General features: G+C 35.1%; 1 protein-coding gene across 1 annotated transcript; it reads left to right on the forward strand.

Moving 5' to 3' along the window:
• Nucleotides 1-11: 11 nt before the first annotated feature.
• On the forward strand, nucleotides 12-21,888 carry CRNKL1 (crooked neck pre-mRNA splicing factor 1). The gene is made up of 14 exons (XM_007507822.3): nucleotides 12-204; nucleotides 1,718-1,870; nucleotides 2,957-3,048; nucleotides 3,287-3,445; nucleotides 3,948-4,114; nucleotides 6,425-6,603; nucleotides 7,861-8,031; nucleotides 12,298-12,489; nucleotides 13,191-13,250; nucleotides 17,791-17,871; nucleotides 19,108-19,347; nucleotides 19,799-19,900; nucleotides 20,884-21,132; nucleotides 21,525-21,888. The coding sequence occupies exons 1-14, from the start codon at nucleotides 154-156 to the stop codon at nucleotides 21,690-21,692; spliced, it is 2,064 nt and encodes a 687-aa protein (XP_007507884.2). The 5' UTR covers nucleotides 12-153; the 3' UTR covers nucleotides 21,693-21,888.
• Nucleotides 21,889-27,036: the final 5,148 nt, after the last annotated feature.

Below are 27,036 nucleotides of genomic sequence, written 5' to 3' on the forward strand. Positions count from 1 at the left end.
CGCCTCGGTGATGATATTTCCGGTTCCGTTTCCGGCTTAGAGTTGTTGTCTGGGTCTTCTGAGCTCGGGGGAGTCTGCTTGATACAGTTTCTGGCAGCTTAGGTTGCAGATTGGAGCCGACTCTGCAGGGGTAGCAGACCTACCCACGCAAACATGGCAGCCTCTACCGCAGCCGGAAAGCAGCGGATCCCTAAAGTGGCTAAGGTAGGAGTGACCCGTGGGGTTGCAGGGGTCGTTTGCGAGCGGGGAGTGGGGTGGGGGAGGGGTTCGGAAGCGGGGAGAGGGAAAGGCTGTTGATGGTGTTTCTTGGTCCCTATTCCCATTGGGGGCAGGGAGGTGAAAAGAAATCTCCTTAGCCGGCTTTCGGAAGCCGGGTAGGGAATAGGAAGAAGGCATCTGTGAATGAGAACCCTTTGAAGGCAGAGATTGTGGAGGCAGCGTGTCGTCTGCACAGAAAATGTTTATTAATTCCCAGCTTTTGGAAGGACCCTAGTCTGAGTGCTTTGCTAAGTGGGAAGTTATTTTAGAATAATACCATTCTATTAGGAAATAACTGCTTATTAAGCGATAACAGTATTGAAACATCACCAGGAAATCTTTCTGCGAAATAGCAGAAACCCCCAGTACTTGTGACTCCACTGTTCAAATGCCAAGAACTGATTTACTGAGGTTTGTTGGTTTTGCTTGGGTTCAAACCCCAGTAAGTCAGCTATTTTGAATCGACACTCCTTTTTTTTTTTTGATAAGCATATAAACATTTGGAAACGTGGTGGCCTTTGAGCTCCAAAGTCAGTTTCCATTGTATCTAATAGGTATTACCCATATAATACTCAGTCCTCTTTCACTTCTTTAAAATCACACAGTCACTTGAAAGAGCTTTTAGGTCTGAAACATCAACAAGAGATGATTGGATCCTATTTCCATGTGTTTCTCTTGCAAACCAAGAAACCACACAAAACATTTGCAACCAGACCAAAACAAAACAAAAGCATTAGTTGTTTCCCATACCATCTTGTCAACATGGAAGCTGATTAGTTCTATTGAGAGTGATGATCTTTTCCTCTCATACCATTTTGGTGTTACATATTCATTAAGTTATACGTTCCTTTCAAAAGTATTTACTTTCAATCTAGAGTTTGCAAAGTATTTTCCAATCATTATCATATTTCATACTCACAATGAAAGTAGAGTGGACACTATCACTATCTTTTTTACAGCTAAGAGAAACATTCTCAAAGGTCCTGCTTAAAATCATATAATAAGTGACAGAACTAATATTTGAACCCATATCTTCTGGCTTGTTTTCAATATGGCTTTAGACATGGTATTTCAGGCCATTTAATTCATTTGTGACTTAAAGAAGAGTCAGTCCTATAAATAAAAGTTCTTTATTAACTTGACTAAAATGTGAGATGTATGTTTAAAACAATTTAAAACATCACATGAAAATTACAAAGTATTTCCTCAGTCCCAAGTATATACTGCTGTTCATTTTATTGCTAACTTTCCCTTAAGACAAAACTAAGGAAGAAGCAGTAAAGTATTATATTTTATTTCCTAAAGAATACTTTCCCAAATAGGGTATTTTGTAATATGGTCCAAAAATGAATGTATGCATTTATATACACACACATATGTTAATTCTAGAAATAATCTTTATTTGGAACTTCATATAGTGAAAAATACAATTACCAAAAATAAATATTTCATTTTTAAGGTAAAAAACAAAGCCCCTGCTGAAGTACAGATCACAGCAGAACAGCTTTTAAGGGAAGCTAAAGAAAGAGAGCTTGAGCTTCTTCCACCACCTCCTCAACAGAAGATCACAGATGAAGAAGAATTAAATGATTATAAATTAAGGAAAAGAAAGGTCAGTATATATTTCAATCCTTGTAAGGGAATGCTGTGAACTATAAAGATTGTTGACTAAGAGCTTAAGAAGTTTCTCATACATTGTCATTAGAGAGACTTAAATGGATATTATTAATAACTGACATAAGATTTACAAACTGCTTTCTTCACAAAATCCCTGTGGAAGAGATAGTAGAATGGAAAGGAGAAAGGAGCAAACATATTAAGAACTGATTGTATGCCAGGGTGTTCCAGGTGCTTTACAAAATATTCTCTCATTTGATCCTCACAATGATCCTGAGATATATATATATATCCTATTATTCTCCTCTTTTTCAATTGTTGAAACTTAGAAATTAAGTGACTTACCCAGTCACACAGCTTGGTGAAATTTGAACTCAGAACTTCCTGACTCTAGGCACAATATTCAAACTATTGTGCTGTCTAGCTACCAGTATTATCCCCACATTATAGATGAGGAAACTGAGTCTCTGAAACTGTGACTTAATCAAGATCACACCATTGCTTTTTCTGGTACTAATGAGGACATTAATTTAGTCATAATTTACCTAAATAAGGAAAGTCTTTTTGTTCTATTTTACAATCAAAAGAAATTCAGTCCCTTGCAGAAATGAGATTATAATAATTTTTAATTAAGTTTCTAAACAAGATAAGTTGCCAGAGAGAGGACCTGCTAATTAGAAAGGGATACTTAGTCAACAAGAGGCTCTGCATACTTTTTCTTCTTAGTGCACCGAGTTTGAAATACTTTATTAAATGCTAAGGTTTTATGTAATATCTTTCTTATTTTGAATAATTTGTTTTTGCTAATGTTATTTTTGTAATTTTTTAAAGAAACAATAGGCATCAAGATTTTTAATACACTGTTAATAACTGGATATAGTCTGCTATTTTTCTTCTTTTCTTCCTGCTGGCATTTGGCATAAGGATTTGGTCAAAGTTCCTATCTTTTTTTTCCTAAGTTTCTTCGTCAAAGGTCTTTGAATTAAATATAAATGAATTATTTTTGTTAGTCTAAGAATTGAAACAAAGTATAATTTTACTTTTAATTGTTTTTTGGGGTTGACTATTCTCTTTCCACCAGACTTTTGAAGACAATATAAGGAAGAACAGAACTGTGATTAGTAACTGGATAAAATATGCACAATGGGAAGAAAGTCTAAAAGAAATTCAAAGGTAAAATTCATATGTATAAGAACATCATATCATATATGGAGATAAAATAAGCAAATAGATTTGAAAATGATTAATTTGAAAAACTTTCTTTGGTTAAGTATAAGATACTATTATACATTGCATTAGTTAGATTAATATTTCCATTGGTTTACATAAGGTATTTCAGATAGCTAACTAAAATGTAGTTTTCGAATTTTACATACTTCCCCTTCACCTCCCTCCCAATGTTACCCTACAGGGCCCGTTCCATATACGAGCGTGCCTTAGATGTCGACTATCGAAATATTACTCTCTGGCTAAAATATGCAGAAATGGAAATGAAGAATCGCCAAGTAAATCATGCCCGAAATATCTGGGATCGGGCCATCACAACTCTTCCCCGGGTCAATCAGTTCTGGTAAGTTTATGACAGTATGATTTGTTTTTATGTAGATTAACACATTTAACTAATTTTTATACAAAAGAACTCTTTATTGAAACACAGATTTTTAATTATCTGAATTTCAAATGTTTGATCTTCTCTAAAGTGATTTTTTTCAAGCCCATACCTTCCATCTTGGAGTCAATACTGTGTATTGGCTCCAAGGCAGAAGAGTGGTAAGGGTTAGGCAATGGGGGTTAAGTGACTTGCCCAGGGTCACATGGCTAGGAAGTGACTGAGGCCAGATTTGAACCCAGGATCTCCCATCTCTGGGCCTGGCTCTCAATCCACTGAGCCACCCAACTGCCCTCACTAAAGTGATATTTTAATAAGAGGTAGTATTGTTCTGCTTAGTCTTATAGACAATAAATACCTTAAGTCACCACCTCATTAAAAACATGAATAAAAAGTCTCTAAGGTTTATTTCTTCCTAAATGATTTGGACTCCAGAGATTATTTTGAAATGATTTTATTATAGGTACAAATATACTTATATGGAGGAGATGTTGGGAAATATTGCTGGAGGCCGGCAAGTGTTTGAACGCTGGATGGAATGGCAACCTGAGGAGCAAGCCTGGCATTCCTACATCAACTTTGAACTGAGATATAAAGAAGTGGATCGGGCACGTTGCATTTATGAAAGATATATCCTTTGAAAAAAAATTTTGATTATCATTTGATTACCAAATGTATGCTATATATTGCTTAAATAGATATTACTTATATGTGGTAGCATTTATTTTTTGAGTGAGCAACTAAGAAGACATATTTTATATACTTACAACTTATACTTCTAAAGAGAGAGTGCTTTGATAAGCCAAAGCAGAATATTTCAATTTTAAAAATTTTCTTTTTTTTTTTTAATTTTTAATTTAAATTTTTAATTTTTTTCTTTCTCTTTATATTGTGATTGTTTATCATGTAATTAAAAATTTTTTTCTTAAAAAAATCCTGTTAGACCAGGTAGAACTGTAGTAGCATTATCATCATTTTCATTTTACAGATAAGGAAAAAAGCTCATAAAAATAATATGTAAAATTAGTAGTATGCATGTAGCATATAATATGAATAAATATAAAAATAAAGTAAAATGAATTTCCTTATAGTAATTTTTTAAAGATTTAAAATTTTTTTCCAGATTCCATATTGATACAATTTTTAGCAATCATTTTCTGACATGTTGCTATTCATGTCCTTTCTATCTCTCCCATTCCTTCTCCCTCCCCAAGAAGGCAGGTAATGTACGTGTATGTGTGCTATCGTATAAGACATATTTTCATTTTTGTCATATTGAAGGGAAGACATTTTTTACACTAGAGAAAAATTCATGTAGGAAATAATGGTATGCTTCAATCTGAGGTCTTACAGCTATTAAGTGGTAGAACTAAGATTTAAACATTCATCTCTAAGATCAGTACTTTTTTCCCATTTTTGATGTTGCCAATTAGGCTGTTTAAGACAGAAGACACTTTTCAGGTGCTGCATCCAATCTAGCTTTTATTAAATTCATATTGAAAAAATATTATTTCTATTTATTTCATGAGCCTCTTCTATATTTCTTGGACTTCCTTTAGTTATATCTTACATTTAATGATAAACCTGTGTTGAGTTTTGCTTCCTAATGAGAAATTCTCAGAGGCAATGAACTTTAAAAATAATATATTTCAATAATTGTATTTCAATATAAAAGGGTTATAATACTTTGTGTTTTATTTAGTGCCTTAAAAAGCATTACTCTGAAGAGTCCAGCCATAGGCTTTTCTAGTCCTCAAAAGCAGGGAATGGGAAGGGGCAATCATTATCATAAAAAATGGTTAAGAAACCATACCCTCCAATTCTCAGATAAAGAAGTTAAAACTATCTTTAGTAATATGAAAAAAATGTTCCAAATCACTATTGATTAGAGAAGTGCAGATTAAAACAGCTCTGGCATAGTACCTCACATCCATTAGTCAAAAAAGGAAAATGATAAATACTGGAGGGGGTGTGGAAAAATCAGGACACTTAATACATTTCTGGTGGAGCTATGAACTGATATAGCCTTTCTGGAGAAAAATCTGGAACCATGCCCAAAGGGCCATAAAACTATGCATACAATTTGACCTTTCAATCGCAATACTAGGTCTGTATCCTGAAGAGATTAAAGATGGAGAAAAGAACCTACCTCTATGAAAATAATCACAGTTGCTCTTTTTGTGGTAGCAAAGAACTGGAAACTAAAGGGATGTCCATCAATTGGAGAGTGGCTGAAAAAGTTGTGAGATATTTATATACTTGGCATACTGCTGTTTCATAAGAAAGGACAAATAAAATGATCATAAAAATACCTGGAAAGATTTCTAGGAAATGATGCAAAGTGAAGTAAGGAGAACCAAGAGAATATTGTACATAGTAAACAATAATTTATGATGATCAGCTGTAAATGATTTAACATTAACAAGACAAGGATCCAGGACAACCTTAAGAAACACATGGCAAAAAAAGATATCCATTATAGAAGGGATAGAGTCCAAATGCAAATTAAAATATGCTGTTCTTTATTTCTTCTATGAGTTTTTCTCTAGTGTAAGCAATACGTGCCTTCTTTCATAACATGAAGAGTATGAAAATATATATTGTATGATAATATAAGTATGACCTATATTACCTGCTTTCTTGCAGAGGGACGTTAGGATGGGAGGGAGAGAGAGAAAGAACATGGAATGCAAAATATCAGAAAATGAATATTGGGAAATTATATTGACATGTAATCTGGAAAAATATTCAAAAAAAGAAAAGAACCTACCTATGTGAATATATTCACAGCTGCCCTTTTTGTAGTAGCAAAGAGCATGCCCTCGAGGAGCAGTAGTTATAGGTATTTCTGAATTTTGCCGATTTCATTTGGGCTCTACTATTAATGAGAATTAGATTTCTATGGATATCCTGGCTGGCACTTCCTTAATTCCTCTGTACTTGTACTTGTACATCCTGATGTTAAGAATTGGATCAAGTATGCTCGCTTTGAAGAAAAGCATGGCTACTTTGCTCATGCAAGGAAAGTGTATGAAAGAGCTGTGGAATTCTTCGGAGATGAGCATATGGATGAACATCTCTATGTGGCCTTTGCAAAGTTTGAAGAAAATCAGAAAGAAGTAAGTACCCTTGCAGTTTTTGTATATTGTGTTGGAAAGACTTTTATAAGATTATTACTTAGTATGCATACTAAATATATGTCTGTTTTGTATTGTTATTATTTTTTTAGAAGTTATAATTTTAATAGTGAGGTATAAGGTATTTTAAAAAGTCAGTCATCATCTCTACACTAAAGAAAGGGAAGTAGTTTGGACAATAAGAAATATGGGAAGTCATAGGAGGAAATGGTCATTGAAGACTAGATTAGAAGCAAAGACTTCATGGGGCTGCACTTGAGCTGGGCCTTTGAAGTGAAGAGATGGATGAATTTAGCAATGGCTCTGAGGTAGGATTGCATACCACAGTATTTAGGGAAAATGAGATCTAGATTGGAGGGTTCTTGAAATAAGGCTTGAAAAGTAGATTGGGCTTTGAGTGCTAGTAGTAAAGAGCCTTGATGCTAGGTTTTTGTAAGGAGTTTGTACATTAATCCATATAAATTTGAGGCTATTCAAACTTTTGATCAGGGACATATGTTGCAAAGAGGTGATTTAATCTAACAGCAAACTTCCACTAAAATCCTACTCTGATTACTAGAGGCATGGTGGTGGCAAAGACTGCTGTGTGTAGTTAGAATGTTGTACCCTAGGACTCCCATTTCCCAGAATCCCACTTTCATCCTCATATTATATCCTTAGGTTTTGGAGAGAAAGTTTCTGTAACCCCACTTGAAAGCAGTCTGGAAAACTTCTCTTTACTCAGACTTTCCTTTTGTCTTTATATTTCCTCTACTTCAAGTGATTATTAATAAATCTTATAAAATATAATACTTGGAGTTATGGGATATTAATTTTAATCTTACAGCTGTTAAAACAGGAAAGGCTTCAGATTTGAGCATAGTAATAATCTTGTATGCCTGTCTTCTGAGGATCAGATTACCTCAATTTAGGGACTTATTCCCGAGAGCCTGGATTCTGCTTTGGCCACAGCAACTCATGTAAAATGTCTACTAAGACTTTAAAGCAATTATTAGGTAGATCTGTGTATATCATTGGTAAGAACATCCCAGCTAGTTACTGAAGAAAAGAATCTTGCATCAATACATAATTTTGGCCATGTTCAATCTTTAACATTTAAATGATACTTTAAAATTGTATATCATTAATTCCTTGTTATTTTAAATGAAATGAGAAATAAACATATATTAAATTATTATTATTATATAGTAATTAGCATATTAAAACTATATTAACATTCTGATTGAAGTCTTTGTTTAGTTTGAAAGGGTACGAGTGATCTACAAATATGCCCTGGACAGGATTTCGAAGCAGGAAGCCCAAGAACTCTTTAAAAATTACACAATCTTTGAAAAGAAATTTGGGGATAGGCGAGGTATTGAAGATATCATTGTAAGCAAACGGAGATTCCAGTATGAAGAGGAGGTGAAGGTGAGTGTTCACGTATTAGTAATATCTTCCCTATTTTGTTACCAAGCAGTAGAATACTATTGGAGGAAGTCATGAAACTGTTGGGCCTGGGTCCTTTGCAAGTTTTTGCTGTCTTCCTTCGACTGAGTGAACCCTTGCTAACTCTGTAGCTGTTTTCTTATTTATTTATTTTTTTTACTGATTCCCTTTCATATTCACCTTAGGAACTATTTGAAACTTCACTTCATAGTCCTTTAATTCTACCTCATCTAATCAAAAGTTTTAAGTTCTTTGGAAGTGAACTCTCACAGATTCCCTCATCAAAGCTTCAAAACCTTCTTCCATCTTTTCCCATTTCCCAAACTGCTGGAGGATTTAAAAGACATCCTCCTTGCCAAAATTAATCTGTGCTCTTGATCTTATCTCTCCCAATAAACTACCCCTCTCTTTGTCCTCAGTGCCTTCAGTCCCTTGCTTGTACCAGTTCTTTCCCCTCTATTTATAGTCATGCTTGCTCCCCGTTCCTTTAAAAATCTAGTTTTTAGTATATTCTTAAACTGTCTTCCCATTCATTGCCAACTTCTACAAACATTAATTAATCTACACTTATTATCTCTGTTTCCTTACCACCCCTTCATTACTTAACTTCCTACAATTTGGTTTAACCACTCTGCTGAAACTGCCTTTTTTTTCAGCTGAAACTCCTGTCTAGATTTTAAAACCCTTCACAACCTGGCCTCAATCTATCTTTCTGGCTTCATTATACATTACAATCCTCATACATTCAACCAAAATGGCCTTCATTCTGTTTTTTGCATGTGGACCTTGCCAAAATTTGGATCATCAAATCCAATGGCCTTTTCCTTCACTTCCCTCTTCTTTGACCATCCTTTAGCATTTGGCACTATTGACCACCTCTTTCTTAATTTTCTTCAACTCATTTCAATTCAAGGAACATTTACTAAGCACCTGCTATATATAGGGAACTGACTTGGTTAGTAGAGATAGTCAGCAGACATTTATTAAGGGTTCTAAGATGCACTAGGCTCTGTGAAAGGTGTTAGGGATACATTGACTGAATTGGTGATACATAAGATTGAAGGGATTTGTGCTCACAAGAAGCTTATAGTCTAGTAGAGGAGAGAACAGTTACATATTTAAGTATATACAAGATAGAGATAGAGAAAAGAAATGCAATGTAGTTTGGAAATGCTAGGTACTAGCAATTGGGAGAATCCTGGAAAGCTTCAAGTAGAAGGTGATGTATATTCTAAACATGGTAATGTCTAGAAATAATCAAAGGTGAGAAATGATGTCTTGAGTTTAGGTAAAAGTAAAAACATGATTTTGGCTGAAATCTACTACGTGTCTAAGGGAGCAATAGGAAATAAACTTGGAAAGGTCTGTGGAAATTACATTGTAGAGGACTTCAAAATCTAAACTAAGAAATTTGTAGTTTATTCCACAAGTTATATGGATGAACTAAGATTTTTTGAGTAGGAAAATTATATGTTCAGACCTGGGCTTTAGGAAAATTATTTTTTGTGGAGGCTGGATTGGAGAAGATAAAGACTAGAAGCACCAGGACAGTTGTAATGCTATATGATAGCATACCCAAAGCAGAGCTCATCATCTTTCCCAAAATTTTCTCTCCTGGATTTCCCAATTTCTCTCAAGGTCATGATCTTACAGTCTCCCAGGTTTATAACAAACATCTACATTATCCTTGACTCCCCACTCCATGTATCCAGTCATTTGCCACATATTAGCATTTCTAGTTCATATCTATCCCCTTCTCTCTCTTCACATGATCACCACCTCTTGCCTACATTACTGCAATAGCCTCTTAGTTGATGTCCTTGTCTCAGGTTTTTCCAATCCATTGTTCATCATGGCAGCTAATGTTGTTTGCCTTACAGTGACTTAGTGGATAAGGATCCAGGCCTAAAGATGGGGAATCCTGTTTCAAAACTAGCCTAAAACACTTCCTAGCTGTGCATCCCCAGGCAAGTCACTTAACCCCAATTGCCTAGCTCTTACCACTTTTATGCCTTGGAATGGATACTTAGTATTGATTCTAAGGCAGGAGGTACGAGTTTAAAAAAAAAAACACAAAATTTCTCATATTCTAGAGGTTTCCTTTTTTCTCTGGGGGTAAAATAAAATCTCTCATTTAGTTTTGAAAATCCTTCACAGCCTGGCCTTAATCTGCCTTTCTGGCTTCTTTATACATTACTCTCCTCATACTTTGAATCAAAATGGCCTTCTCTGTCATTGGCACATGGAGCTCTATATCCTGTCCCTGGACCTTTGCACTGTCCAGTCTCTGTGCCTTCCTCTTCTCCTCCTCTTCATAGATTATTCTCTGTCTTCAAGATGCAGTTCAGTTCCATCTTCTATAGAAAACCTTTTTTTTATATATATATATATATATATATAATGTATATACTTAAATATTTATCGAATTTGAATTTTGAATACATTTAAAGTGATTTTTGAAAGTAAGTCTGAAAGGGCTTCCCAAATGCTATCATCTTTTGTACTGCAGATAGCTTCAGTTGTTCATTCTTATTCAAAGAGGTTACAGAAACTAGTCTCACAGTATTCTGTATCTTCTCTTAGTTTAAGTGCCTGTATTGATGTGTTTCTACCAAAGATACAATTTTGTCCTCTCCTATAAATGCTACAAAAAGGTTCAATTTTAAACTCGGAAGAATTATACTAGATGTAACTGAAACTTAAAAGCTTATATTTGTATTAATAAAAATTAGCTTCCTCCAAATTCAAAACCAGCAGTGGTCTCAGAGAACAAATGATTAAATATAACAACTTTCAGCAGAGTGGTGGAAGACTGTAAGAGTAGACTGTTGCATGGGTTGTTAGACATTGTCTTGGTATTCATTGTTTTTAACTATTACAAGGGAACATAAAATCCTGGATGACATTCCCACAAATAACTGGTATAAAAACAAAATCTTGGATGGCATTCTCACAAATAACTGATATAAAAGCAAAAGGCACCAGTAAAACTTATGTTTAGGGGGCAGCTGGGTAGCTCAGTGGATTGAGAGCCAGGCCTAGATATGGGTGGTCCTACGTTCAAATTTGGCCTCAGCCACTTCCCAGCTGTGTTGTGACCCTGGGCAAGTCACTTGACCTCCATTGCCTAGCCCTTACTACTCTTCTGCCTTGGAGCCAATACACAGTATTGACTCCAAGATGGAAGGTAAGGGTTTCAAAAAAAAAAAACAAAAAAAACCCTTATGGTTAAAGAAATTAACTTCAAGACAACGGTGGGGGTGGGGGGGGCAGTTAGTATCTGAAAAATATCTGAAGATTTTTGTGGACTGCAAACTTCCAAGTTACAAATATTATGTATCCATTAGAAACTATAAAAAGCTAATAAGATCTTGGCATACTAAGAGAGGTATCATTTCTAGGAATAAAAAGGCAGCAGTTCTATTGATTTGGGCCTAGTCAGATCACATCTGTACTGTCACGGACACTCCATTTTAGGAAGGATATGTACAAGCTGGTTATTACCTAGAGAATGACAACCAGGATGGTGATGGGTCTTCAATCCATACTATGTTAGGATTGGTTGAAGAAACAGAGAAGAGATGGCTTAAGATGGTTATGATGGCTATTTTCAAGTCTTTGAAGGACTTTCATCTAGAAAAGGAATTAAATTTGGCATATTTTGGCCCAGATGTCAAGAACCAGGAAGAATAGAAGTTATAAAAAGAGAAATTTAGGCTTAGTGTCAGGAAAAACTTGCCAACAATTACACCTCTTCCTAAGGCAGATGGGAGATTGTGGTTCCCCTTCACTGAGGTCTTCAACCAGAGACTAGATGTCCACTTGTCAGATAGTAGAATTTTTTTTTTTTATGGGTTGGACTAAACCTAAAGTCTCTTCCAACTCTGAAATACAATGAATTTCTTCACAGTGTGTTACTACCTATTCAAAATACCAAAGCAAAATTTTAAAAAAAGGCAATGTAATGTATGTAAACCTTGATTTTGGCGGTTTCTGCCATTCACTGGCTCTACGATATTAGGTGCCTCTTTTAACCTTTATTTGTTAAATCTCTCAGGAATTTTCTAAGGAAAAAAAGTCAGAATTCTTTTGAAGTGTTCTAAAAGCCTTAGGAGATAGTTACCTATGTAAATTCCTACTGTTATGATCATGTCACCTGAATAAATTGAAAGTCCCTCACCACTACCTCTCCCCCTAATTGGGTAGAATGTAGTCTATGATGAATTAAAGAAATGGTTTTCTTCTTAGGCTAACCCACACAATTATGATGCCTGGTTTGATTATTTGCGATTGGTGGAAAGTGATGCAGAGCCAAACACTGTGAGAGAAGTATATGAAAGAGCCATTGCCAATGTGCCACCAATTCAGGAGAAGAGGCACTGGAAGCGGTATATATACCTCTGGATAAACTATGCACTTTATGAAGAGTTGGAGGCAAAGGTAAAAGGAATAGGAATAATTGCATGCAGTATGTTTGTGGCTTCTCCTTTCCCTGTGGTTAAGTTTGGACTCCTTCAAACTAGAGAATAAAGCATTAGATGCCAGGACATTGAAACTACATATAAGATAGAGTGACTCTCAACTGCATGGTTAATTTCATAGTTGTTATATAATATTTCGAAACCTTCCTACTAGCAAAACATACACAGTTCTTCCTCGAGCTATAGAACAATGCCACTGGATACATAAGAAAAAAGAATAAATCAACCCAAAAGTTTGTTTAATTATACATAGTTTCTTGGGCTTTAATTCATTTTCATAAGGTTCATAGTTAAATCATATATTTCTACTTCAAGTGCATATCAAGTAACATCTGAGAATAACCATTTAGTTAAATTATTGAGGTGGGTGAGAGGGTAATGAGGGTTGATGTATGTGTTCTGATGATCTGAGCAAAAAAATATGTTTATATGCATGTAGGTACACATGTACATACTTACATGTATGTTTTATTGTTGCTCAGAGAATAATAGAAGTTTTATTTTTTGCTGTTAAGGGGAAAAGTTCCTCAAAGAAACTCAGGTAGTTTGTTTTTCTTTTTATCATAAATGAAGTCAGTGTTCTAAAACATAATGATAATGGATTAGATACAAAAATGACTAGTTTTTTTTCTGAAAGTTTCTTTACTTTGTTGTTTATAGGATCCAGAAAGGACCAGACAGGTATATCAAGCTTGTTTGAAATTGATTCCGCACAAAAAGGTATGGTTCTCCACAATTTCTATTCTTTAAGTTTGAGTGCCTTTCAGGGTTCTGTTTTAGGCCTTCTCCACTTCTTATTCCCTTGCCACTCTTATTTCTTCCTGTGGCTTTAGTTAGCCAGTGAGTCCCACCTATATTTTATCATACCCCTTCTCAGAAACTACAGTGGCTTCCTGTTGTTACTGTATTAAATAAAGTATACTTGGCATTCAAGGAATTTCATATGCTGGCTTTGAACAGCCTTATTTCATGTTATTTTCCATCATTCTGTGTTCAAGCTAAACTTTGTACTATTGTACCCTGATATTAGCTTATTGTCTCTTGCCTTTGCCCATTTTGTGTGCTTCTCCCCATGTTGAATGGAATCCCTGTATATCTTTGCTTTTTGAATTCTTTTCTTTTCTTACAAGACTTAGATCAGGGGCTATTTCCTCCATGAAACATCCTCTGAATCTTCTCAAGCCTCTCATGCCTCTCTGACCTCCCCAATATATTTATTAACTTGCATCATCATCATCATCGTGTGTGTGTGTGTGTGTGTGTGTGTGCGTGCGTGCGTGCGTGCGTGCATGCCTGCATGCATGCACATGCTTTATACCTCCTATTTCGTTATAGGTTGGCACCTTGCCATTTTTCTACTCTGTGTCTACAGCTTCTAATACATTGCCTAGTACACTTTAAGTGCTTAATAAATGTTTGTTGAACTGAATTGCATAAATTCTAAGGTGGTCAGAAAAACCCTGTCTGACAAATCTATTTCCTCACTTCATGAACTTATGCATTAACGAGTTGTTGCAGTCAGCACAGTGCCTGGCAATATTGTGGTCAAAGAAGAACAAGACAAAATCCATGTTCTCTAGGAGCTCACAGACTTAATTAGGGGAGAAAGATAATCACATATAAAAATTAATACCAATACAAGGGAGCATCTGCTAATTGCCAAATGGTTTATATAGTGATAAAGTGCTTTAGGAGGGGGGAGGGGAGAGGAGAGACTATGGGTTAGGTTGGTCAAAAAGCATGAGCTGGACATTGGAAGAAAGGCACAAGAAAGAAGCCAATCTAGGGAGAGAATACCAAATGAACAAAAGCATGTTTAGAGAATAAATCGATAAATATTTGTATAGTAAATCAGTGTTATCTCCCTGAATTTGACCATGAAACTTATCAACATGTTAATTTGTACCTTTGAAGTCGCATATGCCTTAGCTTAAGGACTGAATAATTGTTTTCCCCTTATAATGATTTTGAAGACATTTCTTTATTGATCAATATGTTTTACACATTTATGTGTCTGTTTTCAAAGGAGCTGCTTAGGTAGCTCTGTTGCTCAGTGGATAGAGAACTAAGCTTGTAGATGGGAGGTCCTGGGCTCAAATCTGGCCTCAGACCCTTCTTAACTGTGTGAAACTGGGCAAATCACATAATCTGTATTGTCTAGCCCTTACCATTCTTCTCCTTTGAAATGGATACTTAGAATCGATTCTAAGACAGAAGGTAAAGGGGTGTGTGTGTGTGTGTGTGTGTGTGTGTGTGTGTGTTTTGTTTTCTTTTATTTTTTAAGACTCTTATCTTCTTTTAGAATCATTAATGTGTGTTGGTTCTGAGACAGAACAGTAATGGCTAGACAGTGGGAGTTAAGTGACTTGCCCAGAGTCACACAACTAGGAAGTATTTGAGGCTAGATTTGAACCCAGGACCTCTAGTCTCTGGGCCTGGCTCTCAATCCATTGTACCACCTACCTGCCCCATTAGGTAAAAAGTTTTTAAAAAAATAAAATTTAAAAAGGAACAGGTTAGCTACATTTAGAGGAGTCCATCTAGTTTAACCAGAATGATAATTTATGGCCACAGCTATTTAGTAGCCCTTTGGACTCTACAGCCTTTGACAGTGTTGGTCACTTTTGCTCTGTATATCTTGTATGTACCTAGAGCTCCGTGAGAACAGGGACCTAAATTTTTGCCTTTGTATTCCCAGTGCTTAACACAGTGTTTGACAGTTAGTAAGTGCTTAATACCATGTTAGCCTGAATATATATAGTGTGATGTTTTTTCCCCAATATGTACCTTTGAAAGTCTCATTTGCTGGTTCTTTGCTGGTTCTTCATTCAGGTCAGGTCCACTAAGTATGGATGTCCCCCAGAGGCTCTAACCTGGGTTCTCTTTTCTATTTTCTTTATTGACTTGGTGGTCTCATCAGCTTCCAAAGGTTCCATTCCCAGTTCCATGTATCTAGCCCTAATATTATCTTTTGAATATCTCAAACTGGCTATCCAATGGGCATCTCAAACTCAATAAACTGTAAACTAATTCTCTTTTCCATTAAATCCTTTCCTCTTCCAAATTTCCTTCTTATTATACAGTCTATCATCATCTTAGACAACCAGGCTCCTCAGCGTCATTAGACTCCTTTCACATTCACTCCCCATATCTAATCACTTGCCAAGTTTTTTCCTTTCTAGCTTTATAGCATCTCCTATTATAGATCTCTGTCCTCCAATCTGCCTGGTACAGGCTTTCTCAGGAGTTCATAACTGGATTATTGTATCTCTGCTGATTGGTCTGTTTGCTTCAAATCTGTCCTCAACTGCCACCATCTTATTCAGTAAACTCAAGTAACTCCTTATTATCTCCACGATCAAATATAAAATCTCTGCCATTTTGAGTGCATCATGACCTATTCCTCTCCTAGTTTTCTAATTTTATCATACCATATGCCTTGCAGTCCAGCAACACTGCTATATTGTTGGCCTCCACTGCCTCTTGGCTTCCTTCAAGATTCACTTTAAATACTACCTTCTTCAGAAGACCTTTCCTGGTTCTCCCCACTGCTAATGCCTTTCCTCTGCTCTGTATATCTTGTATGTACCTAGAGCTCCGTGAGAACAGGGACCTAAATTTTTGCCTTTGTATTCCCAGTGCTTAACACAGTGTTTGACAGTTAGTAAGTGCTTAATACCATGTTAGCCTGAATATATATAGTGTGATGTTTTTTCCCCAATATGTACCTTTGAAAGTCTCATTTGCACTACATTCAAGCACTTCCAGCTTGAAACCACAAGTTGTGTATTATGCACCTTAGCATACATAGATGGGAAATGCTGACCAAATGCCTGTTTGCTTTGATATTACGTCAAATGTCACCATTAATACTAAAGGTGCCAGGGGGCAGCTGGGTAGCTCAGTGGATTGAGAGCCAGGTCCAGAGATGGGAGGTCCTAGGTTCAAATCTGGCCTCAGACACTTCCCAGCTGTGTGACTCTGGGCAAGTCACTTGACTCCCATTGCCCAGCTCTTACCACTCTTCTGCTTTGGAGCCAATACACAGTATTGACTCCAAGATGGAAGGTAAGGTTTAAAAAAAATACTAAAGGTGCCAAATCAGTGTTGATTAAATGTATTGGAAATGAGAAAGCTGGAATGACCGTGATATTTGCAGCCATAGCTGATGGTTGAAAACTGACTCCTTACATAATTTTAAGTCATAAAGCATTACCTAAAGAAAAGTTACCTTCAGTAGTGATCTTTCATGTGCAGGAAAAGGGATGGATGAATGAAGAACTTGTGTTAGATTGATTGAATGTGGTCTAGGTAGGCGTCTAGGTGCGTTACTGTGTCAGAGAGGAATGCTCATATTTGATGTCTTCAAGGGTCAACTTACTGAAAATGTGAAGAAGAGAATTGCTGAAATGCACACGGACCTAGTAGTTGTTATTCTGGGAGGAATGATGTCTCAATTACAAGTGTTAGGTGGGGTGGGTAATAAGCTATTCATATATCATTTGAGGAAAGAATGTAATGAATGGATGTTGGCCAAAAACCATGAATTTACTCCAGTGGGAAAAATAAACTGTCAGTCACTGCATTAGGGAACTGGATCAAAACCTCTTTGGACAAAATCTCCACCAAGGCCACTGTGCTTGGATTTAAAAAATGTATATCAAACAGTATGGATATTAGTGAAGATGATGTTTTGTGGGAACAAGAGGGTGACGGTGATGACTTGAATTATGCTTCTAATTTGGGAGATGAGAAAATATAAGAGGAAGGAGAACATAATTAAATATTAGAAGGTAGCTTCTCATAAAAGTGTTGGCATTAAAACTTCTTTAACTTGTTTTCAGGACCTTGAAAAAATTTCAAATATAAAGTGCCTGCATTATTCATGAGCTGAGACAGTTGTAATTTAAAAGGAGAAAATAAAATGGGTGTTCCTTTTTCTGAATTACCCTTCAGAATACTTGGGATCTCACTATATTTGGGATTGTATTATATTTGGACTAATATGGTAAATCTTTATTGAAAAACTCATTGAAAGAGGAGTTTAGTATGAGTCAGAAGAAGAGGTATGCCCACTGGTAGAATGATAGAGCTTTGGAGTATTGAAATAGTAAATATAGTTACTGTATCATAGTGCAATTGATCATAACAAAAGAAATCACCACCATTGGCTCCATAAGATTTATTTCAGAGAATCTACCTATGACCTTTTAATTCAGAGTCCTTTAAATTGCTTTTTGTTATTGTTTTTGTTTTTTAGTTTACATTTGCAAAAATATGGCTACTATATGCCCAGTTTGAAATACGACAGAAAAATCTCCCATTTGCCAGAAGAGCTTTGGTAAGTAAAGAGATCATGAATCATGAAATTTGTTATGTACTGATCAGACTATAAATTACCCACACAACTTGGTTGAATAAAATTAATATTGCCTGTCATTCTATCTACTTATACAAATTAGCCTTCTGTTTCTGAAAAAAAGTTAATTTATAGCCATATTATAGTTACCAAAAATCAGTTGTTCCTCAGCATATAATTCGATTCTTTGATCATTTGAATGTGTGTGTTTACTTTGTAATATTTGAGTATAGGGGGCAGCCGTGTGGCTTGGTGGATTGAGAGCCAGACCTAAAGACAGAAGGTCCTGGGTTCAAATATGACCTCAGACACTTCCTAGCTTTATGACCCTGGGCAGGTCACTTAACCCCCATTACCTAACCCTTACCATTCTTCTGTGGTTCCCAGGCAGAATCAGCTCTTTCCCTCTCATGTTAAGAGGGAGTTTAAAAAATTGCTAGTGCTCAGTAATATTTGAATATATCTTCTCTACCAGCAGATTACTGTTGTTTTGCTACTATGTGATCAGCCTCTCTAATGAAGTATTTGAAAATTGTTTTAAAAGTTTACTAATTTTTTTAAAATGGCCATTTCCTGCATTTGATTACCTTTTTTTAGTTAAAGAAAATTTTATGTCAGATATTAATGAGTAAACACCCTCTAAATTACTAGTAAAAGCACAGAAAAATTAAGAGTTAGAGTCAGAAGAGTTCATATTCAAGCTTTGCTCCTAACTTCTGTGACTATTGGGCCTCAATTTCTTATCCCATTTTAATGAACCTATGAAAATTGCTTCCTTCCCTGGCCCTTTTTGAAGACAAATTTATTATAATTGATAATTCAATTAAGATACATTTTGGGTTCACTATATTATAAACTGTATAGGTAAACAGAAGAAATTTGAAAAAAAAATTTGCCCACCACTCCTTATCCAATTTTAGCTTTTTATCTTATTTCTGAAAGTAAAAAAGTTCACAGCATGAAAGTAATGTTCACTGATAACAGAATTACTATTTAACTCGAAGGAGTAAGCATTCATCAGAATGCAACCATTTTATATCAAAAATAATGTGACCATTTTCCTTGGGGACTTATACCTGCTATCAAGAGCCAACCTGAAAAGTTTTTTTATGCAATGGGACAAGACATGTTACACTCAGAACAATCCATAAGACACACAGGCCATTGTTATGCAATAGAGAATTTAAAGGATAATGGTCTTTTTATTTTCTTTCCTAGGGAACTTCTATTGGCAAGTGTCCCAAAAACAAATTGTTCAAAGTCTACATTGAATTGGAGTTGCAGCTTCGAGAATTTGATCGGTGCCGGAAACTTTATGAAAAGTTCCTGGAATTTGCACCAGAAAATTGCACATCATGGATCAAATTTGCAGAATTAGAGACAATTCTTGGAGATATTGAGAGAGCCCGGGCAATATATGAGTTGGCTATTAGCCAGCCACGTTTAGACATGCCAGAGGTAAAGTATTATAATTAATTATAATTACATCTTGGACATTTTATAAATATTACTATTAAAAATGTTATTGATAATTTAAATGTGTATATTCTGGAGCAAAAAAAAATTCTGCTCTTTTACCAAGACTATACTGGTCTTGGGGATTCAGATAAAAGATGACAAAAATGCTTAAAAAGTATTTACCCTTCTTCTCGTGAAGGAAAGATTGTTTTCCTCAAGTCAAAAGGAGGAAAAGACATAGATTTTTATATTGTCCCATGATTTCTTTGCTCTGATAACCTAATCACTTGAGGAATACTAAAAGATAAAAAAATTATTATCCAGATTTGTCAGTTGTACTCTTTCAAATCAAGCTAAGATGTGTGTGTGTGTGTGTGTCTGTCTGTCTACCTGTCAAGTTTATTGGTCAGTGCTTAAGTTTAAACACTGAGATATTAAGTTCCTTATTTAGGTGCTTTGGAAATCTTATATTGATTTTGAAATTGAACAAGAAGAATCTGAAAAAACAAGAAGTCTTTACCGGAGATTGCTGCAACGAACACAGCATGTCAAGGTATATACAAATGCTTTTTTGTAATTGCTGTTCATTTTGTTGCTTTTCTATAAGTTCAAAAAGTGTCTTAATCTAGTATTTTAAAGTTTTATTATTTATATAAAACAAAATACCAGAAAGTTTTTAAGAGACTAGTGCCAACTATCTTTGAAATTTTTACTTTACCTGGTAGATTGTTATGAACTGTGAAAAAATAAAATAAATAAAATAGCATTGATTGAACTGAAAGAAAATTAAGTCATCTATGCTCGTTAAGGTTGGAGAATAGAAAAATGTTTCTAATATAGTCATGTGTTAATTCATTGAGTTTATGTTTCTTCTGTGTTTTTGCCTTTTTTTGCCTTTCTCTTTATCTATAATTTTTTTTCATTGAGTTGGTACTCAAACCCATTTCTTTGGGTTTTTTTTTTCCTGAAAACTATCTTGTTGCTGTTTTTAAGGTTATATGAAATTAGTTTCTCTTCTCTAATATCTCACTGCACCATCTTCTCAGTAGCTGTCATTACACTATTTGATATGGTGACATGCTATATAAGTTTTTTTTTGATAATTCAATGAACAAAACAATCTTTTTCCTCCCTCTCACCTTTCTCATTGCGGGAAACAAAAGAAAAAAGGAGAAAACAAAACCTTTGCAACATATAAGCTTAGTCAAGCAAAACCAATTGGCCATTTTCAAAGATAGATGCCTCTTACATCTTGAGTCTTACCACCTTTCTGTCAAGAGAAGGATTGTGCAACCACACTGTAAAGAAAACAACTTTGAAGAGACTTTAAAACAATAATGATGTTTAGGTAACAGTAATTGACCCTTTTAGGTCAGTGCTATAGGGCTCTTATGTGAAAATGTTGGTTTGTGACAGGTAGAACTGACGGGAAATTAAGCAGAAAGAAGTAGCATTATTAACATTTGTTTTGTATGGAATTTTGTCTTAAGTGATTGTAGTTGTCTAATTTATTTTATTTAAATGATTTCTTTCTAGGTTTGGATCAGTTTTGCTCAGTTTGAGCTGTCTGCAGGAAATGAAGAAAGTTTAACTAAATGCAGACAAATATATGAAGAGGCCAACAAAACTATGAGAAACTGTGAAGAGAAGGAAGAAAGACTCATGTTATTAGAATCCTGGCGAAATTTTGAAGATGAATTTGGAACAGAACCTCAGAAGGAGAGAGTAGACAAACTAATGCCAGAGAAAGTCAAGAAAAGAAGAAAAGTACAGGCAGAAGATGGGGTAAGAGATAAAAATCTAGGGCTGCTACCGATTTGGTGCAAAAAATTGATAGACCTTTGATTTTTATCCCTAAGATTAACAGGTTTAAGTCCAGGCAACTATTTAAAACTCAATAGGCATATAATAAAAGCTTATTGAATTGAATATGGGATTTCATGATGAAATTTTAGAGATTGTGATTTCAGTTTTGGATAAATATAGGGAAATTCTCATGTTTAGAATTCTTCTTCACTGTTTTTGTATTATTTATAAACCACATTGTCTCCAACTTTTAGGCATTTAACTCTAGCCAAGTCATTGTTCCTTTACAAAAAAATTAATTAGACCAAGACCTGCTTAAGTGATTGAAACTCATTAAGACATAATTTTGCTCCATTTTATTTTCTTCCTAGTCTGATGCTGGCTGGGAAGAGTACTACGATTACATCTTTCCAGAGGATGCTGCGAACCAGCCCAACCTTAAACTGCTGGCAATGGCCAAACTTTGGAAGAAACAGCAGCAAGAAAAGGATGCTGCAGAACAAGACCCAGACAAAGATGTGGATGAGAGCGAATCTTGACTTTCCCCCACGTTGGTGCATTTTTGTTATTTTTATAAATTACTACTCTGCAATTATTGTGACTTAGGAAACTTTTGTGCAGTATTTTTTATCAGTGGTGAACCTTGTACCTTTGCTATACTATACTATACTTTTAAAATATGACTGGGTTAGCATTGAGGAGATTGTAAATAAAGGACATAAAATTTCTTCCTAACATAGATCTGTTTTGTAGATAATATTTAGTGTCTTTTCAAAATACAGAATTTTTTAAATGCCTGAGATGGGACTGATGATATCACTACATATTCACAAGATATTTTTCAAATGTTATCTTGTCGAGTAGAGACCATTAGGCTTCCATTTTTCCATACTGTTTCCTGTTAAATAACTAGTGTGTCATTTTAAATATGTAAAAAATGGGATACACCTTGGATTTTATACCTGTAGGATTTCTTCTGGGAAATTGTTGGGTTTACTCAGATGAATATAAATATTGACTGCATAAACGTTTATAAAAACTGTTCTAGGAGGCAGCTGGGTAGCTCAGTGGATTGAGAGCCAGGCCTAGATATGGGAGGTCCTACGTTCAAATTTGGCCTCAGCCACTTCCTAGCTATGTGACCCTGGGTGAGTCACTTGACCCCCCATTGCCTAGCCCTTACCACTCTTCTGCCTTGGAGCCAATACACAGTATTGACTCCAAGATGGAAGGTAAGGGTTTTAAAACAAAAAACAAAAAAACTGTTCTACTTCAAATGAATTGTTTTTAGAGGAGCATGACATAATGGATAAAGTACTGAAGTTGGAATTCACACAATCAGTGTGAATACCTCCAAATTATATAATTTGGGGAGAATCACTTGTCCTTGAATACTTCAGTTTCCATATCTGTAAAATGGAAACAATAATAACACCTACCTCTCAGAGTTTAAGATCAAATGAAAAAACATGTAAATTACTCTATATAAGTTACTTGAGAAAATTCATTTAGGAAATTCCTTATGGAGAATACAGACAACTCTGAAGAGAGCCTAAATATATTGAGTGAAGTCAAGACACAAATTATAGTGGTCAGTTATTCATTTGATCAGACATATCCAACTCTTTCTGTCCCCATGAACCATTACATATCAGGCCCTTCTGTCCTCCACTATCTCCTAAAGTTTGTCCAACTTCATGTCATTTGCTTTTGAGACACTATATGGCCAAAGTATTTGAGCTTAAACTTCAGTATTCTTTCCAATGATTCTGAATTAACTTCTTTTAAGGCAGTTTTGAGGCTTCAGTTATTTGAGGTCAACAGGAAGCATTGGAGGTAGGCCCATGGCATCATGGAGGTGCTTTTCTGGGATCAGTTGTTATGCTTTCACTTTTTTCACCCTTACCCTTTCTGAATTTTTGTTATTGTTGTTGGGGAGTGGGAGGCTTTGAAATACCAAGGGGCAAGAGTGGGGAGAGAGAGAATATATCTATTAGGGTCAGCAGATCTTCTCTTATATCTGTGGTTTCAACCATCCTATGCAGGTCTTAGAATATATTATTCCGATTCTCCTTGCTTTCCAAGACTCTCAAAAGTGGTGGCCAGTACTGAATTTGAATGAACAGAAGTTGAAAATATTTTGACCTACTTCTAATAAATGCCAAACTAAGTGTACATTTTATACACTGTATGAGAACCTTTAGAGCCAGAGGGATAGATTTAGAATCAGGAAAACCTGAGTTCAAATCTCACCTCAAGTACATAGAAAAATCACAGTTATTTATCAGGAAAAAGAGTGATAACATCTTTCCCACAGGGTTTTTGTGAGGATTATATGGAATAATACCTATAAAGAATTATGCAAACTTTAAAGCACTATATTAATGTTAGCTATTTTGTTAGTTTTATTTTTCCCCAGTTCTATTTAAAAAAATCCTTTCCCCTTCCCACCCTTCACCCACCCTGAGCTGGTAAGCAATTGGATATAGATTTTACATGTGTAATCATGTAATTTTTAAAAAGAGGAAAAAGAAAAAAAATGAATTATAATTTGTTTCAGTATGCATTTAGACTCCATTAGTTCTTTCTCAGAGGGCAGATGGCATTCTTTATCATAAGTCTCTTAGATTGCCTTGGATCACTTCATTGCTGAAATAACTAGGTCATTTACAATTGTTCATCAAAAAATATTGCTATCTCAGGGTACCGGTGTTTTGGTTCTGCTCACTTCACTTTGTATCAGTTCATGTAAATCTTTCTAGGTTTTTCTGAAAACATCCTGTTCATCCTTTCTGATAGCATAATAGTATTTCATCACAATTATATATCACAATTTGTTCCACCATTCCCCTACTGATGGACAATCCCATAATTTCTGATTCTTTGTTACCACAAAAAAGAACTACCATAAATATTTTTGTACAAATCTTTTTTAAAAATCTCTTTGGGTTACAGACCTTGTAATGGTATTGCTGGATCAAAAGGTATGCAGTTTTAGAGTTCTTTGGGCATTGTTAACAAATTTCTCTCCAGAATAGCTGTTTCAGATCACAACTCCACCAACAGTATATTAGTGTTTCAGTTTTCCCACATTTATCATTTTCCTTTTTTGTCATATTGGCCATCTGATAGTTGTAAAGTGGTCCCCTAGAATTGCTTTAGTTTGTATTTCTCTAATCGAGTGATTTAAAGCATTTTTTTAATATGAGTATAGATGACTTTTATTTTTTTCTGAAATTGCCTGTTCATATCCTTTGACCATTTATCAATTGGAGAATGACTTAATTTTTACAAATTTCACTTAATTATATATTTGAGAAATGAGACCTTTATCAGAGATAACTTGCTATAAAATTTTTTTCCCAGCTGCTTTCCTTCTAAACTAGGTTGCATTAGTTTTATTTGCACATCATCTTTTAATGTAATCAAAATTTTACATCTTTAAAATGCTATCTCATGTTTGGTCCTAAATTCCATATGTAGTGTGAGATGTTGGTCTGTTCCCATTCTCTGCCATGCTATTTTCTGATTTTCCCAACAGTTTTTGCAAATACTGAGTTCTCGTACCAAAAGCATAGATCTTATTTTTTTCTCAAACACAAAGTTACTATGGTCATTTTTTATTAGGTTTTGTGTATGTAATTCTATTCCACTGATTCACCACTATTTCTTAGCTAGTACCAGATTGTTTTCATGATTACTGCTTTGTAATTGTTTGAGATCTGGTAATGTTAGCTGTTTCTTAAGGTAATATATATCAAAGAATGCTTAAACTAATATACTTGCAAGTTCACATTCTTAAAAGTATATATGTATGTAGGTGTATATATCAACTATTACTGATGCCATCTATTTCCTTCAGACTGTGCTATACCTCAGTAAATGGGTTTCTTTGTGTCTAATTGTAATGTATCCTAGGGCTGTCCAAGCAAGACTACAACTCTTCAAACATAAGTGAGCAAGAGAAAGCAATGTTCATGCCAGACTTCAGGGAGACCATTTCTAGGAGGTGGGATGGTCTTCAGGACCAGAACAACAACAGATAAGAGAATGAGGTCTGTCCATTTGTGCCACAGTTTACATTTTTAGTAATCAACAAGTATTTATTAAGCACTGCAGTTAAAAACAAAGGAGAAAGGCAAAAATGACAAAATTAGACCTTGCCCTAAGAAGCTATAAGACTTAATGGTGAGATAAAATGTAAATACGTATGATAGGTAGAGGAAAAGAAAAGTACCCTTAGAATGGGGAGGTCTCCAGCAGAAGACAGTGTTTGTGTGGAATCCTAAAATATGTCAATAGCCAGAGATGAGAGCCTTCCAGGGATTAGGGACAGCCAGTGCAAAGACATGGAGAAGGGAGATTGTATACCCTGTATTCAAGGAATAAATTTCTCATAACACTTTGAGAGAGGTTGTGAAAATAGTAACTTCCCTCTGTTACTGCACACAGGCTCTGAAATAATTTTCCCATGTAAAAACCCTGTCTCCTGGCACCAAATCTGACATTCTAAATACCTTCACATGTGATTACACAAATGATAGCTAGCATTTAAGATTTGCAAAACATTTTACAATACCTCACCACATTTTCTGGGAGATAGGTGCTATTATAAATTCCATTTTGCAGATAAGGAAACAAAATAGTGATTAAGTAACTTGTCCTGGATCACGGAGCTAGTAATGTCTTCCTGACTTCAAGACTAGGGTCTTACTAAAGAAATGAAATCTTAAATTGGCATTGTTAACCAAAAATGAGATACACCAACCCCTACTCCCCTAGGGATTTGAGGATGGAGTTTATTGTTGTGAACCACAGATTCTTGTAACTGGTTTCTTTAACAGCCTAGTGTGGCCATACTTTTTTTCAGTTTTTTTTTTAATGGGGCTTGGATAGTGTGTGGTATATAAAGTCAGGCTCAAGGCTAATATTTAAGTAGGTTTAAAACCCACCTATGACACATAACAGTGTATAACTGTAGACAAGGCACCGTGTGCCTCATGATATACTCTGAAAGACTGAATTATTGATGAGTTGTAGGTCTGCTTTGGTGAAAGTTATTTCTGTGTCAATTCATACTAATGAAATCAAAGACCTTTCTTTCCCAAAAGTGACATCTGGCTCAAGGACAGGAATGTTTTCTCTTTATTTTCAGTATCTTGCATATACTAGTAACTCAGTACATAATAATTATTGACTTGAGACAGCTGTAGTATAAAATAAAAAATGTACTTGAGTCAGAAAACCAAGTTTTCCCATTTTTTAGCTGTTACCTTGGCAAAGTCACATAACTTTTCTGAACTTCATCTAAAAAAATAAGGAAAATAAGGCAACCAAACAAATTTCTCTAATATTTTGGACAACTCTTTCAATAAATAAGCACTGCAGAATAAACCACCTTCATAAGACCAATAAATTAATCTTTTCCCTTCTAAAGAAAAAGGACAATATTTCCATTACCTCACAGAAATGTTACATTAAATGATGGGTTTAAAGAACTTTGTTCACTGTAAAAATACTATGTAAATTATTGAAATTCAAAATATCAGTCTGCCCACATTAAGGTGAAATGGCAAACCCAGACCCCTTCAAAACATTTCAATTTTGATCTGAATGAACTAAGTTTCCAGTGCTGAAGCTTAGAAATATAAAACATTAAAGAAAGTAATTGGCTACAAAGATTTCTTCTTGCTGTTTTGCTTTTATTTAATCATTTTGGCTTTACAGCTAAGTAATACTTTTCAAAATAAAGTTCTCTAGTGTGGACTCTGATGTTTAGTTGGGAATAGTTCCTCCAAAAGTTGTATATAAATAATTTTTGTAAACAATTCTCTTCAATTTAGAACATGAGCTATGCATTACAGGAAAAAAAATTATATATAT

This window comes from Monodelphis domestica, chromosome 1 (assembly GCF_027887165.1).
Source record: "Monodelphis domestica isolate mMonDom1 chromosome 1, mMonDom1.pri, whole genome shotgun sequence".
In the NCBI taxonomy this organism is placed as follows: Eukaryota; Metazoa; Chordata; class Mammalia; order Didelphimorphia; family Didelphidae; genus Monodelphis; species Monodelphis domestica.

What these genes read in the sequence shown, in the direction of transcription:
- CRNKL1 (XM_007507822.3), top strand. Translation starts at nt 154, where the DNA reads ATGGCAGCCTCTACCGCAGCCGGAAAGCAGCGGATCCCTAAAGTGGCT. An exon ending in AGTATGAAGAGGAGGTGAAG is followed by an intron (nt 8,032 to 12,297) that starts GTGAGTGTTCAC and finishes TTTTCTTCTTAG; the next exon opens with GCTAACCCACACAATTATGA. An exon ending in AATTGATTCCGCACAAAAAG is followed by an intron (nt 13,251 to 17,790) that starts GTATGGTTCTCC and finishes TTTGTTTTTTAG; the next exon opens with TTTACATTTGCAAAAATATG.